The sequence below is a fragment of the Lepidochelys olivacea genome (genome assembly GCF_965140295.1).
Source record: "Lepidochelys olivacea isolate rLepOli2 genome assembly, chromosome: 13".
Taxonomy (NCBI): Eukaryota; Metazoa; Chordata; order Testudines; family Cheloniidae; genus Lepidochelys; species Lepidochelys olivacea.
In genome coordinates this window covers 73,606-99,207 of record NC_140423.1, presented here as the reverse complement: position 1 = coordinate 99,207, position 25,602 = coordinate 73,606, and the positions used below count along the sequence as shown (strand labels likewise).

Genomic DNA, 25,602 nt, shown 5'->3' with positions numbered 1-25,602 from the left:
ATTCTTAGAGGTCAGACAGGAAGTTTGAAGAAAATACTAATTTACATTTTGTTTTGCTTGACAAAGTTTATCATGGTGCAGTAACTTATTATGCAGATATAGAGGTAGTAGGATAGCACAAAAGTACAGAAATGAAGTAGGCACTGGCAAAAATATTCCATTACTGATTAATTTGTAAAATCTGGGAAAAGGAACCCTCAACACCTTGAGTTTCCCATGCTATTTCTGTGGGATACATAATTCACAATATCACTGGCATTACAAGGAAATTATACTTCATTGAAACCATTCTTTGAAAGTTTTATTAATTGCTAACAAATTGGGATTAAATCACAACCAGACTGTAACTGTAATTAAACACCTATGGGAAAAGCCAATGTTCTGACCAATCTTAACGCAAAGAGTCAATGTATAAAGTCAGTAAAACACTGAAGCAAATACAACCCCCATCCCCTTAGGAATATTGTAATATTATCATTGTTTAACTCTGTCACTCTCAATTCACCTGAGGCAGGAGAGAATCCCACAGGATGTACTTTATGTTGTTGCATTTGTTCTAGGACAAGAGTTGCAGAGTAGAGAGGCGAAAAAGAAACACAAATAGAGATATTTGAGATTAGACAAGGAAATATTGTGGAAGCAAGAGAGTCATCCTGTTGTTGTAATGCAGAGAGATGAGCTATTTTCCTGCATTGCACTTCACAAGGACATTCAGAATGAAAATGTACTAATTTACAGTCATCACTATGATTGTGCAGGGAAAAATGCTTTTTAATGCTAGTGTAGAAATAGGGGATTGGCTCTGTGATCAGAGACATTACAACTATTGCAACTGACCGAGGGCCACATCGATGGTCTCAAATCCCTTAACATAGGCAAACTTGTCACAAGAGAAGTCCACCTGCAGCTGCATCGCACCACTTCTGTGGGGTGTGAATTCTAAGTAAATCTTTGATCGCTCCTTGGGTCCCAGTGGTGCCACACTAAAACAAAGAAAACATCAGTGAGTTCAGGCTCAGATAGGAAACCCTCCTATTATGTATCCCAGAGAGGCCCAAGGAACAAGCTAAAGTGGAAAGGAAAAGCAAAGCCACCTACAACTGTCACACCAAAGAGACGATTTGAAGTATCTGAGGGGCAGCCCTGTTTCCTGGGAATTAGTTGGGACTCAAGGCTCCTGTGTGGATCAGGAAGCAATAAGAAATGCTAGATTTATAAAGGGAAAGAGATGAGAGGGCGGAGAGTGCTACTGCATATCTCCATATTTAGATGCAATACAGAGCTGTCAACTGTCCAGGTTTGAGACTGATGATTTGGGTCCTCAAAATGGGCAAAAACTCATATTTTAAAGAGCCCCTCCAGTTGTCATGCGTTACTGACACCCCATTATCATCGCCTAGGGCTGACGTGTGGTGGGCTTTGTTTTTTTTCTTTCCCCTGAACTGAGCTGATAATTCAGAGGCAATAGCTTCCAGGGACCCTCTGTGGAATTTCATTTTGCAGACCCCTATGGATTAGTAAGGGGACTTTTATAGTTCCCACCGGAAGCATAAGCCAGACCAGCTCATGGTAAAACATGCTGTTAGACCCAGTATGGAATATTGAACATTGTGGATTCCTCACTGAAGAGCTCAAAAAGACAATGCCCGGCAAAACAATAATTAACGGGGCATTCTGCAAAGGCACGTTTTTCCCCAGCTTCCCACTCACCAATATTTATTTATTTTAAGGGAAGCCAAAGCAACCCTGCTTGCTTATGCTGGGAGGAAGAAAGCTATGGCAGGCTTTTATCTATCTACTGTATTTTGGACTCATCACTGTACTATCTGAGTAGCTCCCACATATTTAAAAGCAGAACTAAAAAGCCCTGCTCTAGGTGCCTCGCTGAAGACTCGCCAACCTGTTCCACCACACTTCCTCTTCAATTTTTTTAAACAAAAAGTCAAGAATAACAAATAAATTTCACCTGAAAATGGGAAATCTCCTAAAATTTTACTTCTGTTTCGTGTGTTGCACTAAAGATTCCTGATGGACTGAAAACCTCAAAGTCACATGTTCAAGACCTGATGGCACACTGAGAACACATCCAGCAGATCTGGGCATTGTTCTTCATACGTATTTCCTAAGACTTGCAGTTTCATACTTAGTTTAAAATGCATGTTGAAGATGGAATGTAAATGTTCTAAGTCTTGCTCACCAAGATACCAAGGTCAGGACTCTGTCAGTCTTTTATCAAAAGTGATAGACAGGTGACACCCCTTTTACTTACTCTATCTTGACCTCTTGATTCATCAGTTTCACCAGCACCACACAGTCCCTCACTGGCTCTGGGAGAGGATTGGCATATGAGATCTCTACAGTAACAGGCTTGTGCACCACAACCTGTGCAGGAATCTAAATGGGGGACAAACATTTCTGATGATTCACAGTTCTTATGCTCTCCCCTTCCCCCCTTGCAGGACATTTACTTGTGAACAGTCAACGGTGTAAACCTTTTCAGGAGGTTCAGACACTCTCCCAGGAATGGAGTGGCAGACATAATGCAGGTGTGGGCAGAGCATGTTTCTCCTTCAGGGGATGGATGGGCTATAGGTAGAACTATGGAATTTAACTTCTGGTTGATGTGCATCTCCCCTTTCCTGCCTTTTCTTGGTGCTGAAGCTGGGCTGGTATTAGCTGTGCAGTTGAGTGGAGGCAGGGAAATGTATATATTTTAAAAGATTTGAGGCTCAGATTTACTCAAGGAACCTCAAACATTTACTCAAACATGTCTTTTTAAATCAGTTTGTCCTTTAGTTTGCTGCCTGATTTTCTGTAGTACAATAAGCACTGAACATGCTCTTGATAGTGATTAAAGATGCAAAATAGTATAAATCAGTCTTCATGTTAGTGTGAATTCAGGCTCCAAGTCTATTTCAGGACAGGGCAATGTCATTTGAGAGCAGCCAGAAAGCTACAATAATTAAAGTAAGAATGAAAAATTTATAACTAATCCAAAACAAATGATCTGATGGCACTTGACTTGGAAGGTGACTTGGTAGGGAAAGTGCCTGGATACATTTTTACTACAGAAGAGAAAACACAAGTGGTAAATAAACACAGAGAGTCAGGGCAAAGTTTCAAAAGTGGCCTCTGATCTTTTCATTCCCAGCTTGACATCTTAAGGTTTCTCAAGCTGGGCAACAAGAACTCAGTAGCCACTTTTGGAAAACTTGGTTTGGATTTTCACACTTGATCCTAGAATTCCCATAAGAACATAAGAATGGCCATACAGGGTCAGACCAAAGGTCCATCTAGCCCAGTATCCTGTTTTCTGACAGTGGCCAATGCCAGGTGCCCCAAAGGGAATGAACAGAACAGGTAATCATCAAGTGATCCATCCCCTGTCACCTGTTCCCAGCTTCTGGCAAACAGCCCATCTTCTGGGCTGAGCTCTAGCCACAGGACTCTGTGAGAACTCTTCCATTTGCTTTCCATTATGGGCAGCAGGCAGACAGCTCTTTACCTTGATGAAGATGGTTGGAGACTCTAAAGTGATGGTCTTCTCCACCAACATCTTTGCCTCCTGTGTGTGCATGACTTCACACAAGGCAGTCACTAAGATCTTCTTATCATCAGTCAGGGACTTTTCATACTGGGCATAAGAGATCTTTAACTGAATCTGTTTCTCTGAAATGCAAACATATTTGGAAAGTATCAGACTCCAGTAATTTCACAGATGCCCCGGGTTACTTTGTTTTTAGTCTTGTCTTCTCTGTAGTATGTGTTTACAGGATGGCACAGACAGAGGATGCTTGGTTCCATGTGAATCTCTTGCCTGCAAGCCCCTGCTCTGCATCACTCCTTGCTGGCTGCTGCAGACAGTTCTGCTATCTGGTACAAATTCCATTTTGCTTCCTCAATCTAACCCTACTCTCTTCAATAGAGAGTACACTGGTGAAACTGAAAGCAGAATTTGGCCCTCTACATTTATTTGTATACCTGTCCTTATATTACTGACAACTGGCTGGGTAAGATATTTGGTCTATCCCTCCATGTATCCTTTTCTAGATTTTACCTCTGCTGACTGGGTGAAAGATTGGGCCAATTATCACAAGGTCCCTGCCCAATCCCCTTCCTCATTGTCTCATTCCTTACAGTTTTTCTGCTATGTATGGAAAAAGAATAGCTTCTCCATCTGCAGCCCTCTGGGATGAAGAAGTTCTGAATATCTTGCACTTGTTTTATTAACCCTAACCTCGTTAAGGAGACATGGAGCTTTGCTGAAACTTTTACTGTATCCTAATTTGTTTTTACTGCATGTACACCCTCCTCTGTTAGATTCTCTTCAGTGATCCCTGTTGACTGAGAGAGAGAACATAGCCTAGTCTTGAAATACTTTGACCAATTTGAGGGAGGGATAGCTCAGTGGTTTGAGCATTGGCCTGCTAAACCCAGGGTTGTGAGCTCAATCCTTGAGGGGGCCATTTAGGGATCTGGGGCAAAAATTGGGGAGTGGTCCTACTCTGAGCAGGGGGTTGGACTAGATGGCCTCCTGAGGTCCCTTCCAACCCTGATATCCTATGATTAGCCCACCACAGAGAGGAATTCATCTTTTTTTTTTTTTAACACTATAATCGTCATACTAGTAAAGGATGGACAAGCAGATTTTGTTCCTCGGCAATTTTGCAAGAATTGCAAAGCTGATATAGATATGCATTTGGTGTATCTTTCTCCTGTCCTTTTGACTGTGAATAGTTATTTTCTCAGTTTAAGAACATGGTTTTGTTGACTGTCCAATCATGTGAAAAGTTACCTTCTTTAGAACCAAGATCAACAGATGTGGCTGCCTGCAAGATCTCTGCCACTGCTCTCCTTGTGTACAGGATGGTTGATGCACTCAGGTTCACCTTTACAGGTTTATATTCAGAGGACAGGTTGGTGAGAATTAAGATTAGGTTGATATCTTTGCCAAACACAGGGGGTTCAACTAGCTTGAATACCCCAGAGACCTCAGGTTTTCTAACTGTTTCTGATGATCCCTCATTAGGAGCTTCTGAGAGTCTTTCTGTGAGGTGTGATCCACGTGCCTTGGCACAGGCCTTTTTATACACCTCTCTTTCCTCGTGAGAGCCTGGGTGAAAGGGAAACATCAGTAAATTTCATAGCCATGTTTCCATTACACAGTTCCTAGGTTAAGGTTATAAAGAGAGTCCAGTATACCAGCTCTGCACTACCCACCAACCTGAGGTACCTGCAGATCCCATTTGTATTGTAGCTCCCTGGATCTGGGATTTGCACATCTAAGTATTTGTGATACAGTGAAATTATAACAGTCACTAAAATGAAGCACCTTGTCTTCCTGCTAATTGCTGGTCCATAGGGCTCCTATTGTCTCCTGTCTTTCACCACAGTATGCAATAGGACTTTGCTCTGTAACTCTGCAGGCCCTTCTGATAACTAACTTCTACACTATTTATGGTTGCATTAAAAACATCCTGAGCAAATTTCCAGAAATGACCACTGATTTTAGGTGCTCAACTCAGGATGCTTTTATCTGAGCACCTCCAGCTCCCATTAACTTCAGTTCATGCTTTAGGTGCTCAGCACTTGTGAAAGATCAGATTCTAGATGTTTGAAGTCGGGTATCTGGACACTAAAGCACCCAATATCAATGGCAACTTCAGAAAATGTGTCTGTAAATCACTGATGTCATAGCATCAGCATGATTTAAAATCATAAAAGCCAGGTAGCAGAAAAAAGTTGCCCCGCTTAGCTCAGCGCAGCATTTCTTGCCAGTCTGAATGTTCATCCTATGAGCATTTCATGCCATGAATAAACTGAACTGTATTTTGTGACAAATAAACTTCTAATTGCAGTATTCCAGAGCGATCAGGTAGACAAATGACAACATTTATGATACAAGCTACGTGGGGGATGACACGTACTCAGATTTTAAATCTGTTTCCATTTAGTTTAATACAGTTTTAATCCTTAAAAATCTGAGTAGTTCCTCAGATGAAAATGCTTGACTGTTTTCTGGGGGTTTGTAACTCTGAGGGGGTAGTTGCTGCTGGAAGTCAAGGAGGTTCACAGCAGCACGGAGCAAAGAAAGGCTCAGACTCTTGTCGGGAGTAGTTTTGACTCCATCTCTCCACTGGGGAAAATCCATGCTGGTGTCCTGCTTGTGCTCTATTATTGTTTGTAATGTGTATTGTAGTAGTCCCCAGAGGCCTCAGTCAGGACCAGTGCCCCACTGGGCTGTAGAAAAACATTGTTAAGACAGTCCCTGACCTGAATCACTTAACAACTGTATTTAAGATAAGATGAAACAAGTGGGTGTAACAAACATTTGGAGGGAGGATGAGGGTATAAGTGATACGAACATGTGGTTACACAGGCCACAATTAGAAGACAGGTTTCAGAGTAACAGCCGTGTTAGTCTGTATTCGCAAAAAGAAAAGGAGTACTTGTGGCACCTTAGAGACTAACCAATTTATTTGAGCATGAGCTTTCGTGAGCTACAGCTCACTTCATCGGATGTAGCTCACTTCATCGGATGTAGCTCACGAAAGCTCATGCTCAAATAAATTGGTTAGTCTCTAAGGTGCCACAAGTACTCCTTTTCTTTTTGCGAATTAGAAGACAGTGTTTTGTGGGGGACTGGGGATATTAAAATATGAATAAATGCAACTTGACGCCCATTACTAATTCTCCATCCATCTATCAGGCCAGAACCGCAAGGTGGAGACAGGGCAGCCAAGAGTGAATGTGCACAGGAGTGTCTGGGAGTCAGAGGGGAAAATGAGCCCTTGGCTACAGGTAGGCAGGCAAGGAGAAAGAGGGATGATTCACTCCGAGAAGACGGGATATTGCTGTAGGAAGTATGAGGTGTTGGGGAGTGGCGGGGACATCTTTCTGATGAGGAAAGGGAGAAAAGGGGCTAGCAGGGAGGATCTGGTGAAGTTACAGGGTGGAAGCGTGACTGAGGAACTGAAACAAGTATTTACCCATCTGAATCTCCTCATATCACAGTAGTTAACATGTTAAACTTTGCTCATTCAAAGTGAAAACCATGGAATTGTCCCAGTTGTAAAGCAGAATTAATGACCAATGGAAACAAGTAGAATGATGTTCCTGTGGAACCCTCAGAATTTCAGGATGTAGCTAGTGCATGCGACTGCCTGTGCAGATCCAGTTCCTGTCATAGCTAATAGCATGAGTGGAACCTGGACATAGCCAGTGCCTTGGTGGCACAGAGAGGTCTAGAGATTTCTTATGTAGCTGGTAGTGTAGATGGGACTCAGTTTCAAGGATATTAGTGGTGTCTTCTACAATCATTTTTTTTACTTCGGTTTTCAGGAAATTTTAATTGCTGGTTTGCTTTGAGTGGCAAAATGTACCTATGAAATGATGTACTGCAGAATATTGGCCAGTGCATTTCCTGCTAAAGATTCCATCCAGCACACACCATGAATGTGGTACCCATTGTTTTATGAAGCAAGACTGACAACAGTATTGCCAGGAATATTGTTCCAAATGAAGCAGAGAAGTGATTAAACCAAAATATGCAACCAGTCCTAACCCTCCAGTCCTGAGAACCCAAGAGGAAATTCATTGTGATAGTTTGCCTTTACCTTCTGGATATTTATAATTGTTAGTGACGTCCACTCGGGAATTACTGCCCACAGCTTTGGTGCTGATGGCCTTGCCAATTCTCTCAGTGTCACAATACACTTTTTTTTTGGTTCCATCTTTGTAGACAATCCATTGGTTGCAGTCAGCATTCACCTCCGTAAACACAAATCGGGTGTCATAGTCCAAGTCTACATCACCTTCTTTGATGGCTCTGACAGAAGCAGGACCGCACTGAAATATCCCTAGGGCATGAAGAAAAATCAGCAACCTTATTAGGCACTTTGAGTCTCAGCAAAGGGACAACTTCATAAGAGGAACTTTACCTGTTACCTTTGCTTTGCTCTTGCGGAGTTGAATCTAGAACCTGCCATCCACTGTATGGTGTTCCCAAGTCTCTTCGAATGAACCAAACTTCGTTCCAGACATGATAATCCCTGAAGGTGAGAATGAACAGAGGTGCGGTTCAAAAGAAGGGCAGAAATCCAGCCAATCTGTCTAATGATGGGACTATGAAGAGATCCTTCGGAGGACCTACATATTACCACTCTGGGCACAAGAATGGAATGTGATGCTTTTAAGGTGTTGCTGAGATGTAACATTGAGTCTCTTGGGATTGTAACAGAACATGATGGCTTCCCTAAGGGAAAATGATACTATCTGGGTATTACTGGGGTTCAGCCTTTAAGAAAGGGCATCCTCGGAGGGACAGTGACCCAGAGGAGTCGTGTGGCTATTAGGACTATATAAGAAAGCATCTGTAGCTCAGTTAGGGAGTCTCCAGGTGGAAACATGACCTGGAGGGTGGCTCTCAATTAAGGAAGCTGGGTAAACCTTGGTCCAGGAGGGGCTGTAAGGGAAACCTGCAGGGAGAAGGAGGCACCTGCAGCACTAGACGGTGAAACCTAGGGAAGGTGTTCCCTGTCGAGAGAGTGAGAGAAATGCTGAGCTCAGAAATGGGGCTGTAGTCTGTGGGAGACAGGTCACAGAAAGGACCTTGAAAGGTGTGAGAGCAAAAAGGAAAGACTGGAGGCAATATAGCACTGGTAGGGGCTTGACAGCTCAGTTAAGAACACAGAATATAAGAATGGCCATATTGGGTCATCTAGCTCACTATCATGTCTTCTCGCAGTGGCCAGTGCCAGGTACTTAAGATGGAATTAACAGAACAGGTGATTATAGAGTGATCCATCCCCCTCTTAGGGGCTTAGGACACCCAGAGCATGGGACTGTGTCCCTGACCATCTTGGCTACTAGCAATTGTTGGATCTATCTTCCACGAACTTATCTAATTCTTTTTTGAACCAAGTTATAGTTTTGGCCCTCGCAACATCCCTTGGCAATGAGTCCCACAGGTTGAGTGTGCATTGTGTGAAAAAGTACTTGTTATGTTTGTTTTTACACCTGGTGTCTATTAATTTCATTGGGTGACCCATGGTTCTTGTGTTATGTGAAGGGATAAATACCACTTTCTTCACATCATTCATGATTTTATAGACTTCTATCATATCCCCTCTTAGTTGTCTCTTTTCCAAGATGAACAGTCCCAATCTTTTTAATCTCTCCTCATAAGAAAACTGTTCAATACTCCTAATAATTTTTGTCGCCCTTCTCTGTACCTTTTCCAATTCTAATTTTATTCAGGGGCCTCAGGATGGGGAATTTCAGAAGGGAAGGAAAGAGGAAGACCCAATCCCCTTCAATCCTGTATTATCAGGGTAAGGAACCAATTAGTCCTGGTGAGAACAAAAGGACCACTGACTGAGTCCAGGGAGGGCAAAAGACTACTGCGTTATGCCCTCCAGCAATAAACAGACTACTGGTGCAAGGAATAAGCCAAGAAATGTTGCCAACTCTTAAAATTTTATTGTGAGTCTTGTGATATCTGGTGTTTTTCTTAAAGCCCCACATGATGGAGTCAATTGGTTGTGTGAGAATCTTGAGAATCTCCACTTTCATTTAAAAAAAAACAAAAACAAACTAGCCCAACTAATTGTAGAGAAAAGCTGGAAAACATGAAGTGAGTAGTCTAAAGGCTCAGAAACCAGAAGGCAGTTGAAAATGAATCCAAAATGTATTTTTAAAAAACCAACAACACAACATGATTTTTAAACTAGTGCCATGACTTTTTGGGCCCAGACTCATAATTTTTGAACACTTAGCTATTGGTAATTCTGGGCATGAGCTGGTATTTTAGCAACAAGACGGAACTACTGAACCTGGGGAGGGCTGGAAGATAGTTGTTTGTTTTTGGACTGGTTTTTGTGTTGCTTATTCCCATAAGGGGAAGGCCTAATTTTAAGGTTGGTCAACAAACTTTGGTCACCTATTCACCGGAGGAGACCCAATAGTCCAGTGAAGAAGACTGAAGCATAGATGTGTGATGACAAGAGGTCATTACATCAGTAAACCTGTTAAGAGCATGAGAGAAACAGAATTGCATGTGACTGCATGGGCAGGAACAAGATTTTTTTTTTTTTAAGAGATTGGTGGGTGAGAGATTTGGAGCATGAATCATAGAATCATAGAATATCAGGGTTGGAAGGGACCACAGGAGGTCATCTAATCCAACCCCCTGCTCAAAAGTGGGACCAATCCCCAATTAAATCATCCCAGCCAGGGCTTTGTCAAGCCTGACCTTAAAAACTTCTAAGGAAGGAGATTCCACCACCTCCCTGGGTAACGCATTCCAGTGTTTCACCGCCCTCCTAGTGAAAAAGTTTTTCCTAATATCCAACCTAAACCTCCCCCACTGCAACTTGAGACCATTACTCCTTGTCCTGTCCTCTTCTACCACTGAGAATAGTCTAGAACCATCCTCTCTGGAACCACCTCTCAGGTAGTTGAAAGCAGCTATCAAATCCCCCCTCATTCTTCTCTTCTGCAGACTAAACAATCCCAGTTCCCTCAGCCTCTCCTCATAAGTCATGTGTTCCAGACCCCTAATCATTTTTGTTGCCCTTCGCTGGACTCTTTCCAATTTATCCACATCCTTCTTTTAGTGTGGGGCCCAAAACTGGACACAGTACTCCAGATGAGGCCTCACCAATGTCGAATAGAGGGGGACGATCACGTCCCTCGATCTGCTCGCTATGCCCCTACTTATCTCATATATATATGAAATCTTAAACTTCTTAAATTACTGCTAATTTTCAAGTCCTTTGGGTTTTTTGCCAAAGGACAACCAGATACTGTTAAATCAAGAGCAAAGTAGCTCAGTGTACAGTTTCCTTCCAATCTGGAAACTGCTTTATCAGGTTATTTTTTTTTTATATGAAGATTCTCTGATTTCCATCAGGTCTGTGCTGCTGCTGCGCTGTATTTACTAGCACAGAGGCCAGAGCCACATTGCTTTTGTGGTAACTGATGCCCTATCTCTAAGTGTTGCTGAGATACAGAAGCTTTTATATTTACCATGAGGAGTCTCTGCTGATGTTAAGGCACTTTCCAGCACTGTCATAGTATTTATCAATACTCAGGTTTCCATCCGCATCATGGGCAGAATTAAAGTTTGAAATCAAACGAGTTGGAATCCCCAAACATCTCAGGACTGAAACACACAAATATACAGAAATGCTCCAACTGTCTTATTGAAAATGTTTAAATGCTAAACACCCTGTTTCTCAGCCACTCCAGACCAACTAGTTTCACTGGCTGTGACTCATCAGCATTTTCACAGTGTTTGAAGCGCTGTTTCCGAGTGTTGAGTGAGTCATGTTGTGTTTTGTAGGGTATCTTGACACAGGAGCTAGAAGGTGCAAATGACAGCTCAAGAAGGCATACCCATGCTAGCTCTGATCAAGCTAGTGTGCCAAAGGAAGTGTAGATGCATTGGCGTGAGGGGCTACCTGCCCTAAGTACATATCTAGGGTATCAGATGGGATTGTACTTAGGGTAGCTAGCCCCTTCCTGATGCTTGCACTGCCAGGGCTTAACTTCTATTTTTAACGCACTAGCTTGGTCAGAGCTGGCGTGGGTGTGTCTCCCCATGCTGAAGTTTACCCCTTCCAGCTCTAGTGTACTCATAGGCTCGTGAAGTGATGGAGGTTACAGAACACCTCCATTTCAGTAGCATTATTTTTTCTAAGATGTACCTGTGCACATCACTCCTGCAAAAACCCAGCACTGGCCGTACTGGACAGGCTTGTAATTTTCTTGATGCCACTTCCTGAGGATCACCACACTACCATTCCATCTGGATGGGTTTTCATGCTCAGAGAAATTGTCATCCCAGCTTCCCTCCAGCACCCCGTTATCATTATCATTCCCGTTGATCTAAAATATTAAAGACATAGAATTAACAAAAGGAGAAGTCCTGTGTCAAGTTCTTCAGTCACATTATTCACACACAGATGGTTCTGTTGAACTTTGCTGAGTTCCACTATGCAGCTACGGCTTTTTGCTGGTAGGTATGTTTGAAACCAAGAGCAAATAACCCATTCCTTACCATTGAACTGATCACCCGCCCCACATATTTAGGATCTCCTCTGTGGAACGCATCGGTGACTGGGTCCTGACGACAGTACAGGCTCAGATCCAGCATGGTAAGGCAGGTATTTAGAATGCCATCTTGGAACTGTAACCAGAAGAGACAAAGCCTTGTAAAGAGAGAGTTAATTTTTCAAACAGAATTTGAAGATAAACTCCCCAGGAGCTTCCTCTTTCTCAGAAATCCAAACATAAAGATGTACTGGGACTGGAGGTACACAAAGCCCTCTGGCTGGAGTGCAGCGCACACAGCTGCTATACTGGCTAAGTGACAGGACATAATAGAGGGGGAGGGATAGTTCAGTGGTTTGAGCATTGGCCTGCTAAACCCAGGGTTGTGAGTTCAATCCTTGAGGGGGCCTTTTAGGGATCCGCTGCAAAAATTGGGGATTGGTCCTGCTTTGAGCAGGGGGTTGGACTAGATGACCTCCTGAGGTCCCTTCCAACCCTGATAGTCTATGATTCTATGATACCAGACTGGAGAAGTATGGTATAATCAAAATAAGCCAAATTCATCCTGGTAACTGTTTTGTTTCAATAGAGTTACACCAGGGATGAACTGGTGCAGTAGAACTGTATTGCTCCAAAGATAATTCAAGCAAGGCAAATTATTGTATTGATTAGATCTGTATTCGTATCCTATGGGCTGTAATCTGGATCAGGGCACCCTGGTGTTTGGCACTACATAAACATATAACACAGAGAAAGTCCTTGCCTCAAAGGCCTTACAAGCTAAGGCAAGCAAACTGATAAAGCCCAAGGGAATAGAATGTTAGGAAGAACCTGTCCCTTCCTGCAAGTTCTTGTGTGATGCACTGCAGCGAGGGCAACATTATTGTCCTCCAATGAAACTGTGAGCTGAGGCTATTCAGAGAGTTTTAAACTCGGGATGTAATCCTCTGAAATGAATGCAAGGTTTAATTCCCCAGCTCACCAGCTTCCTTTGCACCTGCTGACTTACACTCCATCCCTTTTTCACCCTGCTCTCTTGAGTGAGTGAGTGAGTGAGTGAGTGAAGAATGGGTGTCTAATAAGATACGTGTATAAGTATCATCCTCAGTTTGCTGATGAGGTGCTTAGCTATGTACCTTCCTCTCAGGCAAAACTTCTGCCTGTGCATGATGCTGAGCGCATTCATTAATATTGGATTGGGGCTCCTTTGTCCTCCTTATAGCTGCACTGAACAGCAGAATTGACATACATAAAACCATAGTCAGAAGCATAAGATATTCTTGGAAATAAAGCAAATATCCTGACTCCCCTCATAGTGCCCTAAATAAACAGGTACAGATACCAAAGAGACAAATGTGGATAAGAGAACATGAAATCAAAAGTGGGATAAAGACCTGAGTTCCCAAGTACATCTCCTATAGTTGATACAATTGCAGAACTACTAACTGTGGTATGTAACCTGTCACTTAAATCAGCTTCTGTACCAGATGTCTGAAGGATAGCTAACGTGATGCCAATTTTTTAAAAAGGCTCCAGAGGACATCCTGCAGATGATAAAAAACTACTCAACATAGTTAAATCCAAAGTAGACTGTGAAGAGTTATAAAGGGATCTCTCAAAACTGGGTGACTGGGCAACAAAATGGCAGATGAAATTCAATGTTGATAAGTGCAAAGTAATGCATATTGGAAAACATAATCCCAACTATAATTCAGAATGATGGGGTCTAAATTAGGTGTTACCATTCAAGAAAGAGATATTGGAGTCATTGTGGATAGTTCTCTGAAAACATCCATTCAATGTGTAGTGGCTGTCAAAAAATCTAACAGTGTTAGGAACCATTAGAAAAAGGATAAATAATAAAATAGTAAATATCATAATGCCACTGTATAAATCCATGTTATGCCCACACCTTGAATATTACATGGAGTTCTTGTTGTCCCATCTCAAAAAAGATTTTAGAATTGGAAAAGGTACAGAGAAGGGCAACAAAATGATTAAGGGTACAGAACAGGTACCGTATGAGGAGAGATTAAAAAGACTGGGACTGTTCATCTTGGAAAAGAGTTGGCTGGGGTGGGAGGGATATGATGGAGGTCTATAAAATCATGAATGGTGCAGAGACCATGAATAAGGAAGTCTCGTTTACCCCTTAACATAACACAGCAACTAGCAGTTGCCTGATTAAATTAAGAGGCAGCAGGTTTAAAACAAACAAAAGGAAGTACTTCATTATGCAGCACACAGTCAGCCTGTGGAACTCATTGCCGGCGGATGTTGAGAAGGCCAAAAGTATAACAGGGTTCAAAAAAGAATTAGATACTTTCATGGAAGATAGGTCCATCAATGGCTATTAGCCACGATGGTCAGGGATGCAACACCATCCTGTTACCATCCCTAAGCTTCGGACTGCCAGATGCTGGGACTGGACAAAAGGGATTGGATTGCTTGAAGATTGCCCTGTTCTGTTCGTTCCTGGTGTACCATCTGACATCATCCGCTGTCGGATGAGTGGATGCTGGGCTAGATGGACCATTGTTCTGTCCCAGTATGGACATTCTTATGTTCTTACCTGCCCATAGTACCATCCTCTAGCTTCAATATAGTTGGCATTTCCAATAAAGATGATTCCATTTTCATCCAGAACATATTCCTGTCTTGCATCTTCATTAGCTATGTGGACATCATCACCTGAAAGCCCAAAGTTAGATGTGCTGTTGCACCTATAACTGAGGACATTGTAAGAGGGTTCAGTGTAGCTTATTGATTGAGAGATCACATGACCAAGCTCAATCAATTTCTTCATCAATGATTATACATCAAAGATTAATCAGCACTCTCTACAAAAAGGGTTAATACTTGACCAAGTCCAGGGAGAAAGGTTGCAGCTCACTTATGTTCCAACTTTCTCTCTCTTGATCCTGGTGTTTTAGATCTTGCTTGTTTAGAGTATTTTACTTTCCCATTACATTTTGCAGTTGATTACATATTTACATTATCCAGTCATATGTTAATGTCATTTCTGTGGTTAACATTTCCTGTACCCCTGCAAGATCCACGTCTCCCCCCCACCAATACATTTCCAATCTATGGGCAGCACAAAGCTCATTTGTGAGTCATTTTCCATTATTTCTCTTTGCATAACTATGAAAAGCTTCACTCCATCATGTCTACCTATTTCTTTCTTTCTTTTGGTTTTGGTTACAGTTTCATAACTTGCTATTCAAATAGCAGAGCCAATCACATTTTATCTAACAAGCACATTTCTTATTTGCTATATTGGCTAGCAAATAGGTGGTTAAAAACTACCTTAGGCAACGGTAAAAATTGGTTATGAAAATAGGTCATACCTAGAGAGATTTCCATTCCTTTCAAGAGGGCACATTCTAAATTAGTTCAATAAGCTCAAAGCCAGGTAAACCTTTTTCATTCCCTTGATGTAACCTGTGTGGCATTCTGTGAGCTCTAGGCCTCTTTGGCAACAACACTGATGATAAACTTCAGCCAAAGCCATGTTTGTCTGAGTAAGTGGATCTATTAGCAGGAAGATCACATCTCATTGTTATGAATCCCTGAATCTGTACAGTTCAGTGTGGGTATGTTGTCCAGTATGTGGTGGGAGAAAATTAATAAAAATAACTCAAGTTGCATGGGACTATCCCAGATTTTCATGTTGCACCTTAGAGTTCACTGTACGTTGCAGCAGTGAAGATGCAGAAAAAGAGCCCAAGTTGCTTCTTTGGATTCTTCTGCCTTGTTGTAGAAATTAGGGATGGAAAAGACCCTGTATTATTTTAAGGGCAGTATTGTTCCCTATTGTACATTTCCTAGTGATGTGTCCAGTCCAATTTTAAAAATCCCAGCACTGGGACTCCCCTTGCCTGAGACACATCAGTGTCAGAATCGTTTTACTCTGATATCCCGTCTGAGAATAAGACTACACTACCAGTGCTACCATGCCACAGCTGCAGCTACACAACTGTGTGAGCACTGACTACAGCGAGAGGGATTTTCTGTCACTATGGTAAATCCACTCCCTTGAGAGGTGGTAGTTAGACTGACAGAGGAATTATTCTGTCTGCCGGGTGTGTCTACAGTGGGAGTTAGGTCACTACATTGCACAGGGCATGAAATTTTTCATAGCAATGTAGCTAGGACAACCTAAATGTTAGGTGTAGACCCAGCCTCAATGTTTCCTCTGTTAATTTCACTTCATGGCTCCTTGGTTATATCCTTGCATACCACATTAGGGTTGCCAGGCATCCAGTTTTCGACTGGAACACTCGGTCGACAAGGGACGCTGGCTGCTCCGGTCAGCAGTGCTGACCGGGCTGCTAAAAGTATGGTCAGCAGTGCAACGGGGCTAAGGCAGATTCCCTGCGGCTCCTGGAAGCAACTGGCATGTCCGGCTCCTAGACACAGGAGTGGCCACAGGGGCTCTGCATGCTGCCCCTGCCCTGAGCACCAGCTCCGCAGCTCCCATCGGCTGAGAATCACAGCCAATGAGAGCTGCAGGGGTGGTGTGCAGAGCCCCAGGCCCCTCTGCCTAGGAGCTGGACATGCCAGCTGCTTCTGGGAGCCCCTGAGGTAAGCACCACCACCTGGAGCCCCAAACCTGAGCCCCCTTCTGCACCCCAAACCCCTGCCCCAGGTCGGAACCCCCTCCAGCACCCAAACTCCCTCCCGGAGCCTGCACCCCAACCCCCTGTCCCAGCCCTGAGCTCCCGCCCACACCCAAACTCCTTCCCAGAGGCTGCACCCCCTCCTTCACCCCAACCCCCTGTCCCAGCCTTCTCCTGCATTCCAGCTATAATTACACTAGAGCTACATGCAGAGTGATGATGACCTTTCTGCCCTGTGATGTGTGCATGCACATGTTTAGGGTTGTGTTTTTATTCTGCAGCCAAAGTGCAACAATTCATATCTTGTCTGATGTCTACTATCAACCTGAGGTCTTTTTTCATGATTACTGCTTCCCAACTTTTTCCTCCCTGTTGAGCATATGCTCAGTGTAAACCAAATCTCCCTGTCTTTTTGCAGTCACCCAGACAATTACTGAACATTTTGTGTCTAATATTTTGCTGCCATAAATTACTGTTATAGAGCCAACCCTCCACATATTGATTTATTTAAATTTATGCAAATATAAAGACCACCTTTCCATTCATTAGAAGTATCCTTAACAAAACTTAAAACCCATATAAAAAGTTCCCTTCCCTTCATTATGACTAAGCAGCAATCCCTTCTCCCTTGACACTCAGTAAACCAGTTAAATTAGACTACAAGAATCCTCACCTTTTCCAATTCTTTCCTACCCTCATGGTTCTCCCCACCTTTATCAAATAGGTGTGAACTTTGCAACATGTCCTGAAGGTCTGGGGCTATTTTAGGACCAAGAGGGGGAACAAGTTGCAAAGTTGAGGGGGCTTCACAAAGAACACCTTGCTAGTAGCTCTTTTCATTTATACCAAGGGGCTCCAACTTGTGAGTCTCTGTTGATTGCAACTGCAGCAGTATAACCTGGGGAGAGAGGCATCTCGAAGGTAGTGTTTAAGCCATTTGTGGATGTATAGATTGATACCAACATCTTTACTTCCACCACAAAAACAGTAGACAACCAGAACAGATCATAGAGCGCTGGAGCACAGTGCTTCATTGCATGATACTCCGCTTTAATGATTGAGCTGCTGAATTCTACACTGGCCTCAGTTTCCAAGTGGGTTTAAGATATAACCCATATAGGCTATGTCTATACTAGCACTTTTGTCAGTAAAACTTTTTTTGGTCAGGGTATGAAAAACACACCCCCCTGCCTGACATAAGTTACACCGACAGATGTGCCGGTATGGACAGCGTTATGTCCAGTTGCAGTGGGGGAGGTTTAGATTGGATATTAGGAAAAACTTTTTCACTAAGAGGGTGGTGAAACACTGGAATGCGTTACCTAGGGAGGTGGTAGAATCTCCTTCCTTAGAGGTTTTTAAGGTCAGGCTTGACAAAGCCCTGGCTGGGATGATTTAACTGGGAATTGGTCCTGCTTCGAGCAGGGGGTTGGACTAGATGACCTTCAGGGGTCCCTTCCAACCCTGATATTCTATGATTCTATGTCGGCGGGCGATCAGGTACCTCCGCTTATTGGGGGTGGCTTAATTGTGCTGACAGGAGAGCTTTCTCCTGTTGACATAGAGAGGCTACACAGGAGATCTTATAGCAGAGAAGCTGCAGCCATACAGCTGTGCCACTGTAAGATCTGTAGTGTAGACATAGCCATAGTGTGTGGTGAAGTAGTCTAACCTCAAGGTAACAAAGGTCTGGATGACAGCTGCAAGATCTACATTCAGAGAAACAGTCTTAACCTCCTGGCCATATGTAAATGTAAAAGTCCTTGCTATTTCCTGATGGCTGTTGCCTTGCTACTACCTGATCTTCTGGTAACACTTAATCTAATCAGACCCCTACATTGCAAATTTGAACTAATGATGGACACCCATTTCATGAAGAAGAGGAAATTATATCCTTCAGTTGCTTCCTCAGACAACCAACACCACCTCAGTCCTGTTTGGAACCTCAGCCATGCCCCAGTCTCAGCCAAAGGGGGTATGATTGTCTACTTTCATGTTACCATCGCTCCTCAGCAGTGGCATGGCACTTGGAGAGTTCTTCCACTGAGGCTTTGAGAGCCACAGGATGGTTAATGTACATTTTTAATAGGCAATATAGGTTAGTGTGTTCACGTTTGCTAAAATAGCACTCAATGACGGGGCAATTAGGGATGAACTTTTCTTGTGTGTGAATATTTAGTCAAATTCTGAATTGTTTGCAGCACTTGTGGCTTGCTTTTCCGTGAGCATTGGTACAATGGTTTTCTGTTTACAAATTTTTGGGGAATAGTTTATATAAATGCACATATGTAAACAGGCATATTTGCCTCATCAGTGCTGGCATAGGTATTGTGTATTTGTTGTCTTTGTAGGGAAGTGAGGGTGGTAGAAGGTGAAGAGAGACTAATGTGAAAAACCAAGTGATATAAAAAATAAAACTGATCTGTAGGAGCAGCTATGCTCCCACCCCCTGATTTCAGCCTGTGCTGTACACTGCACTGTGGCAGCTGCTGGTTGCCAATATGGAGTTCTAAAGTTAGCACCATAGGAATCTCCAGGCCTTCTACAGCTCCCTGCGGCTTTCTGCACTAGTGCCCTCTCCTTCCACCTCCAACCTGTCACCAACCAGTCACGTAAAAAACAGTACCATTTGCCTTTGGGGACCAGTCGCCCGCACTGACTATCAAATACACCCAAAAGCCAAAGTATGCTGGAAAAAGTTTGATATTCAGAATTGTTTTTTAAATAGTAGGGGTTTGTAGCTGCTGGAGCAAAGTTCATTGGGCTCCTAGGGGCTCCTTGCATCCCACCATTCTACTCCCACAAACTCCCTGTGAGCCACCATCCCACACCCCTCTATTTCAGGGACTCCCTGCAACTCCCCCAGTAACCCTTATGGTGGGGTTGTGTGTACCCCTCAGTTCCTTACTGTCAGTAGCTCTATGCCACCTTTTTCCACTCCATTCCCCTTATCCCCTAAGCCAGGGGCTCTCTGTGTACCACTTTCTCCATACCATGGTCCCCCACTCCTATTTGCTAGGGTTTCAGTGTGCCCTCTTCTACAGCAGGATCCCCCTTCTCCCTTGCATGTGTGCACCTCTATTCCCCATTCTCCTTGCATAGCAGGGGCTCTGTGTGTGCACATTTAGCCCATATCCCCACTTTTGCCCAGGGAGTATGTTCCCCTGTTACCTCAGAGCAGAGTTAGGGGTATTGTTCTGCTGGCAGATGTTAATGGGAGCCATCAACCAGCTCTTCCGTGAACAGACAGTTACAGAGGTGCTTGAGTCCGTGGCTGTGCTAAACAAATTGCAGGGATGCCATGTCTCCCATTTTCCCCCTTTCAGTTTTCCAATCTCCCCCCTTTCCCCAACCCCAAATCAATAGGGTTCTGCCCATTGATGCCTAGAACATTCCCAGAAATTTTAGAATTGATCAGATATGAGGTCCAACAGTTCTCACGTTGTAGGTAAAAACAAATGCCATCAAGGTGGGTGTAAGGCCTTGCAAACTGTGCCAAGGAGTGATCTACGCATTACGAACTGAAATGGGCTGCGTTTGCTGCGGATAAATTGTTCACACAGCATGGCTGAGACAGCTCTTGTGCTTAGGGCAGGGATTATGTGAGCACCTGCCTGGAGTGTGACCGTTATTTACTCATTTCCATTGTGCCGCTCTTCCTGGCACCTCAGCACTTCAGTTACAGAGACTAAAACAAGAACAAAAAAAATCTGTTTTGAATCTTCCTTTTCCACTTCCTCTCAGTAGTGGTACTTGCTTCAGTGGTATCGCACAGCCACAGGCAGGAGCCGTTCCCTGTGTTGGCACCAGGGAGTTGTTGTTAAACAGGGTGGAATATTAGGAAGCTAGGTAATAGTCATGCTGCCTGATGTTAGGGCTCCCCCTTATCTGGCCATTGCCTCAGAACCCTCTGATACCCTGATTTGGGGAGCTGCTCTTCCAAACCCTAGGGTTTAAACTGGGACAACAGAAATGGGAGAGCCACATTTTTTTCCTCTCCATCTTTCCATTTTCAACCAGCAACAATGAGACTCAGCCTGCCACCACCACTGCTGCCCCAGCACCCACTTTGAGCAGTGGCTCGCCACAGTGTCTGCACTGCAGGCAAACAGGTTGTTCTGTACCTGCAGATTTGTTTCCACCAGTCCAGATACTTACCTAGCAGGTAGTGTTTCAGGTAGCTGTGCAGAAGCCTTTTCCCTGGGAAATTCTGTGTAGACACAGCCTCTGTGTCCTAAGTATTATTCATTAATTATTATTATGGTGCCTTGCAAGGCATTCTGAGCTAATTAGTAGGTTTTTTGGTCTTGACTCATTCATTGGGGTGGCCTCTGACTCAGAACCCTAATTACTGATGTGAGGGCTGCTGCTCTGTAATTAGAGGAGGAAGCTGTTGCTAATTCTGCAGTCATTTCTCTTGTTCCTCTCCCTTTACACTGGGGGTTAGTGGCTTGGGTGGTTAGGGATAATTCCCTTAAAATTAGGAGACTAACTCAGGCCTTAAATTTTACCGTTCCATCATCACTTATTTGCCCAAAACCTGATCTCAGGGCTCTTCATTTCTACAGAGGTGCAAAATGGGAGAAGCAGAGCTGTACCCTTCCCAATCCACTGTGAAAGAAGTGGGGAAGCACAGGACCCTGGCCTCCTTCATGTCACACACCTTCAGGGTATGTAGGAATTCTGACTGGCCCAGCCTTCACCCGGCCAGCACAGTCTGTGAAGGATGTAGGAAGTGCTGGGCCCTTTACTTACATTTAGGAGTATGTGAAGGTATTAACTTCTACAACAAATCACAGTGCCTCTAACTCAGGCCTTGGCAGGTACAAGCATTTTTTTCAGCAGATTTTCACCATTCTCTTGGCTGTGGAAATCAGGTGTTCTGGGTCCCCTAGAAACATCCTACAGGGCAACCTTGCACAGCTGGATATTTCACTGACACAGTTAGAACTCACCACCCAGAGGTTGGATATATTTCATAGTCAAAACAAATATTTAAAATGTTTAAAATAGCTGAATTTGCTACCTGCGATAACTCTAAATAAGCAGGGCTGAGGCATGAGCTCACTGTGCATGCTGTGAAAGCAATAAAATTTAATTAATACCTTGAAGAGCAAATATCTCAGTTCCTACCTGAACACCAAGGGTTAAAGAGCAGTACAAAGTGCCCCAGGAACTTGGAGGAGACCTTGTTGCCGGAGGTGATCTGGAGGCTCAGTTTGTAACGTCCAATGACTGCATTAGCTGGGCTGGATATTGAGAAGTTCATGTAGCTGGACTCACTGGGTCCTTGAACTGCAGTCCAGCCACTGGCCCCCACCTCAGAGAGGTTAAAGATGGCCTTGGTGTGATGTGCCTCTGAAGGGGCTGGCCCTGGCAGAGAGAACAACAGACAGCAGTGTTTTTAAGAATGGGTATTTGTTTGTGGGTCACAGACAGAGGTCTGAACTGGTACAGATCTCACACTTACAATGAGCACATTAGAGACACACTGCTTCAAAAGTGAAATGAGTGAGGGGGAAGAACTTGTCTCTGAGCAAGATGAGAGGGGACCTGAAATGGGGAAAGATTAATCCTCTGTGACGGGGGATTAGTGGGGTTTCTGTAGGAGTTACCTATTTCTGTGACGAATGCTAAGTTGTCCTCCGTCTGCCATGGCCTGTTGAACCACAGGGTGATGGTGAAGACCTGCCCTCTCCTCACAGTCAGCTCTGTGCGGGCATATCTGTCAGTATGGTGTGCACTAGTGTTGGCTTTAGGATGCCAGCTGATTTGTGTTGGCGTGAGATCTGTAAAATAAGAGAGAAGAGCTGAAGAAATAGCCAGTATATTTAATTCCCAGAGGCAGAAGTCAGTCACTGGCAGCAGAAGGCTGGAGAAGTCAAGGAGCAGAGATTTTGCTGCTGGAGGATTGTTGGACTGAAGGGAAGATTGTTTAGTACATTACCTAAGCCCAATGGTTAATCAGGGCTTGAAGAGCTTGTTGTGTTGTGTTCTGTCACATTCATCTCACATGGTTTAATGAACTTCCACATTTCATATAATGAAGTCATTAAAAGAAAAGTATTTGGCTCTGTCATTATCCCACTTTACAAGGATGAACAGGTGGCATTTCAGACAAGGCAGCAGAAATTGTTGACACCAGATTCCTAGCACTTCAGGGACTATCTAACTGGGGTGAAAAGGGGGACAGGATGATGGACTGTCAATATTAAAAAATGAAGGAAGGGGTATAACAAGGAGTAATAGGATTACATAAAGAGGTTGAATTTAGAACATAATTTAGGCTGAATAGCTGGGAAAACTTGACAGTTAGGTTGCAGAATAGTCTCCTGAGGGAAACCTAGGATTTTTAAAAACTGCATTGGACTGATTTCTTTCACCTCTCTAATTAGAAGATGTAATCCTCTTCGTAGGGCCCAATTCACTATTGCCCTCCACCTTGAATAGTCATTTACACTAGTGCAAAGTAGGTATAAAATACTACTATTCAGATTTGTAGTATTTTACACACACTTTGCACTTGTATAAATGATTACACAAGGTGCATAGCAGCAGTAAATCGAAACCCTAGTTTCTACATACAATCTACAGGATCACAAATACAGCTGACAGTCATAACAAAACAACATTAAAATGCAGTGCAATTGTAAATTACAATGCAAAACTGCCCTCTGAAATAAGCAATCTATGCAGACACTTCCAATAAATACCTCTTAAGAAAACACTCTTAAGGACATGATTAATATGCTGATGAACACTCAGATTACATGTTGAACTCACCTGCCATTCTCTCTCTCTCTCTCTGTGTGTATGAACTGTAGATATCTTCTACTTAATTCCCCAGGGAAATCTCATCCACTTTAATAATAAAGATCAAAGTCTGCTTCTGTCATCTGAAATTCAAGAGAGGTGGGCGAGGTGCTTGGCAGTTGTAATTGATCCCTGTAGACTTGTTAAATACAATCAACTAGTTCCTATAATTTATGTCAGTCTAATGCCAATTTTCCTGATTAACATGGGGTGTAACTGTGGGAAGAGATGCTGAATTTGTTTACTCAGAAGAAGTACATTTGCTTGGATACTTTGACAAGTAGGACTTCTTACTGGGAATCCTAGGTATGCCATGAATAAATCACATTTAGGGATGAGGAAATAGTGAGTGGGGGTATATGAGGCATATGGAAGTCAGAGTCACTTCTTGCTTGAAGAGTGACTTTTTTTTTTTTGTTTAGCAGCAGCAATATATATATATATATAGTTTGCAAAAAGCTACTTTTGCTGTACAATGCTGAATTTTCACCTAGAGTAATTTATAGCTATTTGCTGCTCTGTCTGTGTTGTATCTGTTCTGGGAATAATTAGAAATTGTCAATCCAATTTTCTGTCTCATATTTGGATAGCACCCATCATTGCAATATGCAACCCCTTCTAGATACAAGGAATAAAGTATTTTTTGTGGGGAAATGGCTCCTGTCAGCTCCAACAGCCTTTTCTCAGCTCTCATTAAAGACTTAACAAGAAAGCTGTCTGGTTTTTAGTTTCAAAAAGTAAAACCTAGGAAGAAACCGAACAAAGCCCAGTAATTATTTTCCTGGCTAAGGTAGTAACTAAATGACTAGGTTAGACCTTAATAAAAAGATTTCCCAAAACTGTTTTTAGAAATCTCCTTGTTTAAATATCTCCATGGTTGAGAATCTCCCTTAGTAGAAGGTGCTAACTTCATATTTCCCAGTGGACGCACCAGCCTGATGATGTAGATTAGAATTCAGAAAATGCAGAACCATTTGAATATGGAGGAAACCAGGAGGCTTCCAAAGTTGAGGGCAGTTTTCTTTATTTATCAGTACTGTAACCCTTAGATCAATAAAAATTAATATTCCTAGAAGCTTCAACTACTGTTTGAACCTTTTTACTTCATCCTCCAAAAAGGAACCAAGTTTCAGCATTCAGGTTAGCCCTCTGGATTTGATTCAGAAAGAGGAACATTGCCCACTTTCCACATCAGGAAGCATGGCTCTGTTGTGACTATTCTGTATCTCCACTGACATTTTGATTTCAAAGATTGCTTGTTTTTTTGTAAGTGGTCAGAGCCAGGCTATTCAAACTCTCAAAACTCCCACTGGGAACTCCCTTGAGCTCATCTGATTGCTGCTCATGGAGTTCAGTCATTTTTTCCCCTCCTCACCTTAGATTCACCCTCCTTTGTATCCACAAGGGCTACAGACTCTGACGTTTACCTGGACCCAACACCAAGCCCTGATGACAAACAGCCATCAACCAGTTCTGACCTTCAGGCACTCACTACTTGAAGTGTAGTGCCTTCACCAGTTTCCATACTGTTTCTAGAACATGACTCTTATTTTTCAATCTTTCTGTTTGTTACTCACATTGTTCATTAAGTCACATAACATTTTTCTGCCTCAGCTCCATCCACCTCATTGACAACTGTAGAACACCAACTGTGGTGTTCACCAAGACACTAAAAAACTTTTAAACAAAAAAACCCGCAGCCCCAATCAGAAACAGACAACAACCATCCCGTGCCTTCAGTCACTCACCACTCTAAAGCATCAGTAGTTGCTTTCTGTAATCCCTCTGGAAGACGACTGTCTTCCTACTCAGAGTGTTCATTAAGTTACAGTCATTTTTACTACCTCAGCTCCACCCTCTCATTATCAACAATGGTTCAGAGTGTTTTGTTCCTGCTTTCCTCCAGTTGTGGGGCTCTGAAGATGCTGTTCCATGTACCTCTTTCCTTGTTTCATAACACAGAGAATTTCACCACAATGCTTTACTGCTGCTATTGTAAATTCCATCCAGTCCATCTCCTCTCCCTTTCTGTCTCTCTCCTCTCTCTCTGTCCCTAGACATTCCAGTATTGAGAATCATGAAGTTTCACTCTTTCTCCTTACTTATTTCCCAT

The 25,602-nt window shown here is 43.1% G+C and overlaps 1 protein-coding gene across 1 annotated transcript; it reads right to left on the bottom strand.

The window, feature by feature from the left end:
• Window positions 1-61: 61 nt before the first annotated feature.
• LOC311529778 (protein-glutamine gamma-glutamyltransferase E-like) lies at window positions 62-25,569 on the bottom strand. Its single transcript, XM_084645977.1, has 14 exons — window positions 25,238-25,569; window positions 23,460-23,572; window positions 22,292-22,465; window positions 21,810-22,049; window positions 14,627-14,745; window positions 12,062-12,190; window positions 11,709-11,889; window positions 11,029-11,164; window positions 7,948-8,051; window positions 7,617-7,859; window positions 4,796-5,113; window positions 3,506-3,669; window positions 2,270-2,394; window positions 62-983 (listed from the first exon to the last, which is right to left on the bottom strand). Exons 2-14 carry the CDS (start codon window positions 23,464-23,466, stop codon window positions 824-826), a joined length of 2,100 nt encoding a protein of 699 aa, XP_084502103.1. The 5' UTR covers window positions 23,467-23,572; window positions 25,238-25,569; the 3' UTR covers window positions 62-823.
• Window positions 25,570-25,602: the final 33 nt, after the last annotated feature.